This window comes from Somniosus microcephalus, chromosome 5 (assembly GCF_052327205.1).
Source record: "Somniosus microcephalus isolate GS21.2 chromosome 5, FLI_Smic_1.0, whole genome shotgun sequence".
Taxonomy (NCBI): Eukaryota; Metazoa; Chordata; class Chondrichthyes; order Squaliformes; family Somniosidae; genus Somniosus; species Somniosus microcephalus.
This window is the reverse complement of record NC_140991.1, coordinates 181309961-181318940: the sequence shown is the minus strand read 5'-3', so window position 1 is coordinate 181318940 and position 8980 is coordinate 181309961. Positions and strand designations below refer to the sequence as shown.

At 46.8% G+C, this 8980-nt stretch overlaps 1 protein-coding gene across 1 annotated transcript; it reads right to left on the bottom strand.

Moving 5' to 3' along the window:
- Positions 1-318: 318 nt before the first annotated feature.
- Positions 319-2764, bottom strand: il6 (interleukin 6 (interferon, beta 2)). The gene is made up of 5 exons (XM_085987140.1): positions 2749-2764; positions 2492-2649; positions 2031-2144; positions 622-768; positions 319-514 (listed from the first exon to the last, which is right to left on the bottom strand). The coding sequence occupies exons 1-5, from the start codon at positions 2762-2764 to the stop codon at positions 329-331; spliced, it is 621 nt and encodes a 206-aa protein (XP_085843266.1). The 3' UTR covers positions 319-328.
- Between the last annotated feature and the right edge of the window lie 6216 nt (positions 2765-8980).

Genomic DNA, 8980 nt, shown 5'->3' with positions numbered 1-8980 from the left:
CATTTGTGATGATTTTACAACATAAATGATCTTTCACTACGCAAATTCAGTTATTATATTGCATATTAGTACTCAATCTAAAAGCTTTCCACAATAACTATACAAAGGTGATAATTACCCCTTTAACAGTGTAATCAAAAATGGTAAAACAAAATCTAAATATTACGCAGGTAAAAAAAAAAATTGAACTATTAAGTTTACAGTAACAGTGCAGTGCACTTTCACAATCTATTTAGTTCTTTTACAGAACAACATTCATCCACTACGTAGATTTTTTATCCTATGTTGAACTAGAACGTTCATACGGTGAGGGTTTTGTTGCCTTAGTTCACAGACTCGGTATCGACTTCATGAAGCGAATGGCTCGGGATGTTTTCTCGATGAATGTAGTGAAGTCTCGAAGGATGACATGCACTTTCACCTGTCCGTTCCAATCTGTTCTTGACACCAGGTCTGAGGCAGAAACCTCCAGCTCGCTCTCGGCCAGGTCAATGCTGCCAAATTCAGCATTTAACTGAAATTAAAAAAAAAACAGAACGGTCAGTGACTCGAATTTTCATACTCATGTAAACCCACTGAGCATTAAAGGCTGCTTTAGTAACTCTTGCTGTTCACACTTACCTGACGCATGACCAATTCAGCCAGTTGCTGGGTGCTGGATCGCATCCATATCACCTGGTCGTTTGAACTCGCGATGGATGTTTCCACCAATAACAAGAAAGGGTTGTACTTCTGAAGGCCAGCTGCAATCGCTTTGAGGCATGTTTCCTGAAAAAAATGGTTTCAATATATTGAAAAAGTGTAGGACATTTAATCACCGTGTCCTGTAAGAACCTATGACCTTTGATTAATTTATAGAAAAATATACATTAGGTAGGATATCAACGTATATGCATTACATTTTTCTGCACTCCCAATTAGACATGACAAAGTGGAATTTCGGTGTGTTATTATGTCAAACCAAGAAGGGCTAGCAAGTATGCTTATTAATGGCACACAGACATGGAAACTCACTCATGGTTTTCCAAGGTATAAAAGAGGTTATAATATAGTAATATAATGAAACAGTATTAAAACTACTCACGCTTTATTACTGTAATATTAGGTGACGTTTCAACCTTAGTTACTATAGGGTTGATCTTACAAATGCACACTACTTACCATTGGCAGTGTGCCCGTGATTTCCCCATTATCACATTGCTGTTTGTGGGAGCTTGCTGAGCTTAAATCGGCTGCCGCGTTTGCAACAGTGACTATACTTCAAAATGTACTTCATTGGCCGTAAAGCGCTTTGGGACGTTCGGTGGTCGTGAAAGGCGCTATATAAATGCAAGTCTTTTTTATGTGCCTGGCAGGGAGGTGAGGCTGGTTGCACCCATTCAGAAGACCAGCCCTTGTGTATCTGTTGGAATGTTAAGAAACAGCAGGCCGAGGGGTGGAGGACTCGCCTGATGTTGTTCGGGTCAATGTGAAAGTCAATATGGAAGCAGCTTTTACCCAAGTTTATAAAGGTTCAGCCACATACAGCAGCTGTTCACCTCACGATGTTAGGGTTACCTGCTAGGTAGAGAAAATGCCAGTGCGCATGTACCTCCATACATGGTCATTTTCAGCTTTTCAAGGGGGCAATCACAATCCAAACCTATTGTCCCAAAGGGCCAAATTTGGCGATTCAATCGTTAAAATTAGATGTAAACTCCCCCATGGTTTTCCAAGGATAATATATAAATGTTACATAGTAATATAATGAAACAGTATTAAAACAGGGGGTGCAGCAATTTACTAACAGTACACCGGCATTCAGTCGGCTGTGAGCCGAGCTCTGCACTTGATAAAGGAGAGAGCAATGGGGCCAGCGGTATAACTCGGTGTTGCTCATCCATCGCCGGTGTTCAAATCGGAACAGCAGGAAGGATGAGTGCAACCATCAGAGTAACTTAAAGCATCGGCGGGGAGCAGCTCACAGGCACATCGTGCAGGGCGAATCTCAATTTACTCTGAAACTCCTGCTCCAACTCGTTCTCACTCACCTTGTGGAAACCTATCTTTATGCATCTGTCCTGAGCTCGGATTTGAGGCAGGTCGAAATGGTAACTGAGCAGCGAGCTCCGGTCTCCGTCACAGAAGGAGAAATACTCACACAGCTGGAAGGGAAAGAAAGGTCAAACGGTCAAAGGCTGCGAGGCCCCGGTCCCCAATTCCCGGCTCCTAGCCCCTTCCCGGCTCCTAGCCCCCAATTCCCAGTCCCCAATCCCCGGTTCCTGGCCCCCAGCCCCCAATCCCCGGTTCCTGGCCCCCAGCCCCCAATCCCCGGTTCCTGGCCCCAATCCCCGGTTCCTGGCCCCCAGTCCCCAATCCCCGGTTCCTGGCCCCAATCCCTGGTTCCTGGCCCCCAGCCCCCAATCCCCGGTTCCTGGCCCCCAGCCCCCAATCCCCGGTTCCTGGCCCCCAGCCCCCAATCCCCGGTTCCCGGCCCCCAGCCCTGACTCACCTGTGTGTCCCGTAGTTCAGCCGCGGTGCTCTGGATCTGCAGCGCCAGAGAGCCGCAGGTTGCACAGGTCAGGGCTGATCCAGGTAAACTCTCCGCCAGGTCCGCCACAGGGAGAGCGGCGACTCTTCCAAACAGCACCAGGAAAAGTTGGCAAAAATCTGCAGGAAAAGAGACAGAATGAAACGAGAAATCACGACTCCTCCAAACTCTCTCTGAAATGAGATATTAACAGATAACTGGGCGCAATGTTCACTAACATTGGACAGGTCTCATGTTGAACTGCTCTCCTTCGTACTTCGCACTAAAGTCTAAAATTTGTAACTCCCTCCAGCCCTTTTCCCACTATTTATTAACCACTACCTTTGGGGAAAATCCTATATTTGTAAAAAGATTCTATTGACGTCAAACCTGTAGACTTGTTACTTAATTGGTTACGTGGCATTGTCTTTTCTAACATATTATACTTTATTACGTATAGGCGACCACAGGAATAATTACGGGGGGAGGGGGAAGTGATAACACTTTATTCAATTGTCAGGTTTTTCCCACAGACGCATTCCTGCAAAGTGACCAAATCAATTCTCTAAATTTTTACCACACTTATAATTGCACAACGTTTACTCAAGGAGTGGGGAAGCCTGGGTGGGGCACTTTCAGCAAAGGATTCCTCTTGTAATCAAATGCAGAGGCAACTGAGCGAACAAAGCTTGGTGCTGTTGTATACACAGCCAGTGATAGGTTTTCTCAGCTCTTGACACCAACAAGCTGCTACAAAACAAGAGTTTGATGCAAATGAAAGCTGCTCCAGCAGAGTCACTATTCCTTAATTTAAAAAATAACACACTGAAAAGTCCTGACCTATCATTTCGTTCTCCTTTAGAATGAAAGATCTTGCAGTTATATAATAGTTTTCATGACCTCAGATGTCCCAAAGCACTTTACAACTAATGAAGCACGTTTGAAGACTAGTCACTGTTGTACTGTAGGAAACGGCAGCCAAATGATGCACAGCAAGCTTCCACAAACAGCCATGTGGTTATGACCAAATAATCTGTTCGGTAATGTTGATTGAGGGATTAATATCGGCCAGGACACCAGGGAAAACTTACCAGCTCTTCTTCAAATAGTGTCATGGGATCTTTTACGTCCACCTGAGAGGACAGATGGGCCTCAATTTAATGTCTCATCCAAAAGACAACGCTCAAGACAGCGCAGCACTCCCTCAGTGTCAGCGTAGATTTTGTGCTCAAGTCTCTGGAGTGGGGCTTGAACCCACAACCTTCTGACTCAGAGGCAAGGGTGCTCCCAACTGAGCCACGACTGACACCTCGTTAAAGGGCTGGCATGCCGTATTTTAAAAAATATATAAAAACGTCTTTCATTATTAGTGCATTTAACTCACTCTCTGCCCACATAACTCACATTCTGCCCACGTAACTCACACTCTGCCAAATAACTCACTCTCTGCCCACATAACTCACACTCTGCCCACGTAACTCACACTCTGCCAAATAACTCACTCTCTGCCCACGTAACTCACACTCTGCCAAATAACTCACTCTCTGCCCACGTAACACACACTCTGCCCACATAACTCACACTCTGCCCACATAACTCACTCTCTGCCCACATAACTCACTCTCTGCCCACGTAACTCACACTCTGCCCACATAACTCACACTCTGCCCACGTAACTCACTCTCTGCCCACGTAACTCACTCTCTGCCCACATAACTCACTCTCTGCCCACGTAACTCACTCTCTGCCCACATAACTCACTCTCTGCCCACGTAACTCACTCTCTGCCCACGTAACTCACACTCTGCCCATATAACTCACACTCTGCCCACATAACTCACACTCTGCCCACGTAACTCACTCTCTGCCCACATAACTCACTCTCTGCCCACGTAACTCACTCTCTGCCCACATAACTCACACCCTGCCCACGTAACTCACTCTCTGCCCACGTAACTCACTCTCTGCCCACGTAACTCACACTCTGCCCACGTAACTCACACTCTGCCCACATAACTCACTCTCTGCCCACATAGCTCACTCTCTGCCCACATAACTCACACTCTGCCCACATAACTCACACTCTGCCCACGTAACTCACTCTCTGCCCACATAACTCACACTCTGCCCACATAACTCACACTCTGCCCACGTAACTCACTCTCTGCCCACATAACTCACACTCTGCCCACATAACTCACACTCAGCCCACATAACTCACTCTCTGCCCACGTAACTCACTCTCTGCCCACATAACTCACTCTCTGCCCACATAACTCACTCTCTACCCACATAACTCACTCTCTGCCCACATAACTCACACTCTGCCCACATAAATCACACTCTGCCCACATAACCCAATCTCTGCCCACATAACTCACTCTCTGCCCACATAACTCACACTCTGCCCACATAAATCACACCCTGCCCACATAACCCAATCTCTGCCCACATAACTCACTCTCTGCCCACATAACTCACACTCTGCCCACATAACTCACTCTCTGCCCACATAACTCACTCTCTGCCCACGTAACTCACACTCTGCCCACATAACTCACTCTCTGCCCACATAACTCACTCTCTGCCCACATAACTCACACTCTGCCCATGTAACTCACACTCTGCCCACATAACTCACTCTCTGCCCACATAACTCACTCTCTGCCCACATAACTCACACTCTGCCCACATAAATCACTCTCTGCCCACGTAACTCACACTCTGCCCACGTAACTCACACTCTGCCCACGTAACTCACACTCTGCCCACATAACTCACTCTGTGCCCACATAACTCACTCTCTGCCCACATAACTCACTCTCTGCCCACGTAACTCACACTCTGCCCACATAACTCACTCTCTGCCCACATAACTCACTCTCTGCCCACGTAACTCACACTCTGCCCACATAATTCAAACTCTGCCCACGTAACTCACACTCTGCCCACATAACTCACTCTCTGCCCACATAACTCACTCTCTGCCCACGTAACTCACTCTCTGCCCACGTAACTCACTCTCTGCCCACATAACTCACTCTCTGCCCACATAACTCACACTCTGCCCACATAACTCACTCTCTGCCCACATAACTCACTCTCTGCCCACATAACTCACACTCTGCCCACATAACTCACACTCTGCCCACGTAACTCACTCTCTGCCCACGTAACTCACTCTCTGCCCACATAACTCACTCTCTGCCCACATAACTCACACTCTGCCCACATAACTCACTCTCTGCCCACATAACTCACTCTCTGCCCACATAACTCACTCTCTGCCCACATAACTCACTCTCTGCCCACATAACTCACTCTCTGCCCACATAACTCACACTCTGCCCACATAACTCACACTCTGCCCACGTAACTCACACTCTGCCCACATAACTCACACTCTGCCCACGTAACTCACACTCTGCCCACATAACTCACACTCTGCCCACGTAACTCACACTCTGCCCACATAACTCACACTCTGCCCACGTAACTCACACTCTGCCCACATAACTCACACTCTGCCCACATAACTCACTCTCTGCCCACGTAACTCACTCTCTGCCCACATAACTGACACTCTGCCCACGTAACTCACATTCTGCCCACATAACTCACACTCTGCCCACATAACTCACACTCTGCCCATATAACTCACTCTCTGCCCACATAACTCACTCTCTGCCCACATAACTCACTCTCTGCCCATATAACTCACACTCTGCCCACGTAACTCACAATCTGCCCACGCAACTCACTCTCTGCCCACATAACTCACACTCTGCCCACATAATTCACACTCTGCCCACGTAACTCACACTCTGCCCACATAACTCGCTCTCTGCCCACGTAACTCACTCTCTGCCCACATAACTCAGTCTCTGCCCACATAACTCACTCTCTGCCCACATAACTCAGTCTCTGCCCACATAACTCACTCTCTGCCCACATAACTCACACTCTGCCCACGTAACTCACTCTCTGCCCATGTAACTCACTCTCTGCCCACATAACTCACACTCTGCCCACGTAACTCACTCTCTGCCCACATAACTCACACTATGCCCACATAACTCACTCTCTGCCCACGTAACTCACACTCTGCCCACATAACTCACACTCTGCCCACATAACTCACACTCTGCCCACGTAACTCACTCTCTGCCCACATAACTCACACTCTGCCCACATAACTCACACTCTGCCCACATAACTCACTCTCTGCCCACATAACTCACTCTCTGCCCATGTAACTCACACTCTACCCACGTAACTCACTCTCTGCCCACTTAACTCTCACTCTGCCCACATAACTCACTCTCTGCCCACATAACTCACTCTCTGCCCACATAACTCACTCTCTGCCCACGTAACTCACTCTCTGCCCACATAACTCACTCTCTGCCCACATAACTCACTCTCTGCCCACGTAACTCACACTCTGCCCACATAACTCACTCTCTGCCCACATAACTCACTCTCTGCCCACGTAACTCACTCTCTGCCCACATAACTCACACTCTGCCCACATAACTCACTCTCTGCCCACATAACTCACTCTCTGCCCACATAACTCACACTCTGCCCACATAATTCACACTCTGCCCACGTAACTCACACTCTGCCCACATAACTCGCTCTCTGCCCACGTAACTCACTCTCTGCCCACATAACTCAGTCTCTGCCCACATAACTCACTTTCTGCCCACATAACTCACACTCTGCCCACATAATCCAGTTTCTACCCACATAACTCACTCTCTGCCCACATTCGCAGAGCTTTTCTCGACACACCCCTACCCCCGTGGCTATTTTTTATTGTTAGGGTAATGCCGGCATCAACACTATCTTTCTCACAACATTAGGAAGATTGCAGCAAATTAATTAAGTGCTGGGAGATCCAATGGATCTCTGAGCACTTTTAAAACCAGGTTTCACACCAGACTGGAACATTAGGGGACTGATTATCGATTGCAGCGTAAATTAGGTCTAGTTTGCGCATGCTCGAAGAAATCAGCATGGGGCCCAAGCCATTTTCATCATTAGGCCTTACATTAATATGTTGTGCTGCCAGTATGAAGCCCCCTCCTTACAGGCAGCTCACTGATCTGAGGGCATGAAATCCAGCAGCGTGACCAATTTTGAGGAGCCTGCAGAAGCACCTTAAAAAGGAGAGATGGAAGCCTCTGGAGTGAAAGGAAACACCAGCTTATAGCAGTAATCACATTTTTACAACACCTACAGCAGCAAGGAGATTAAATTTAGATGCCTTCAAGGCTCAAATCCCACAAAGGATTGCAGTAAAAACTTGCTTCCAGTTTTCCCTGACTGCAGCTGAGGATCCCTTTTAATATACGCTCAAAAAGGTCACCTCCTGACTTTTCCCCCCACGTTTGTGGGTGGGAGCAGGAACTATTGGTAATCCAGCGGGCAGAGGCGAAAATGGCATCAAGGGTGGTAACTACATCAGTTGATGCTGATTACTACATATTCATGAGGCAAGTATGTAAAAAGGAAGATAGTAGCAAAAGCAATCGTTGGTCCCTTAGAGACTGAGACCGGAGCAATTATTATGGAGAATAAGAAACTGGCAGAAATGTTAAATAAACATTTTGTATCTGTCTTCACAATAGAAGACACAACAAGCATACCAAAAATGATGGGGAACCAAGGATCTAATGAGGGTGAGGAACTTAACATAATTAATATAAGTAGAGAAAAAGTACTAGAGAAACTAATGGGACTTAAAGCCGACAAATCCCCTGGACCTGATGGCTTACATCCTAGGGTACTAAAAGAGGTGGCTGCAGAGATAGTGGATGCATTGGTTGTGATCTTCCAGAATTCCCTAGATTCTAAAACAGTCCCAGCGGACTGGAAGGTAGCAAATGTAATACTGCTATTCAAGAAAGGAGGGAGAGAGAAAACAGGTAGCTACAGACCAGTTAGCCTGACATCAGTCATCGGGAAAATGCTGGAATCTATTGTTAAGGACAAGGTATCAGGGCACTTAGAAAATCATAACATGATTAGGCAGAGTCAACATGTTTTATGAAAGGGAAATCATGTTTGACAAATTTAGTAGTGTTTTTTGAGGATGTAACTAGCAGGGTAGATAAAGGGGAACCAGTGGATGTAGTATATTTGGATTTCCAAAAGGCATTCGATAAGGTGCCACATAAAAGGTTATTACACAAGATCAGAGCTCACAGGGTTGGGGGTAATATAATAGCATGGATAGAGGATTGGTTAATCAACAGAAAACAGAGAGTATGGATAAACAGGTCTTTTTCCTCGGAGTTTTAAGTTCCTCGGAGTCCACATCACGGAAGACCTCTCCTGGTCCCTCAATACCTCCTCTCTGGTGAAGAAGGCCCAGCAGCGCCTATATTTCCTAAGGAGGCTGAAGGGATGTAACCTGTCACCCCTGATCCTCTCTAACTTTTCCCGCTGCACAATAGAGAGCAT

Excerpts from the sequence above, each read along its gene's own strand:
- il6 (XM_085987140.1), bottom strand. Across the intron at positions 2,145-2,491 it reads CTGAACTACGGGACACACAG|CTGTGTGAGTATTTCTCCTT; the intron begins GTGAGTCAGGGC and ends TTTCCCTTCCAG. Across the intron at positions 515-621 it reads CTGAATTGGTCATGCGTCAG|TTAAATGCTGAATTTGGCAG; the intron begins GTAAGTGTGAAC and ends TTTTAATTTCAG.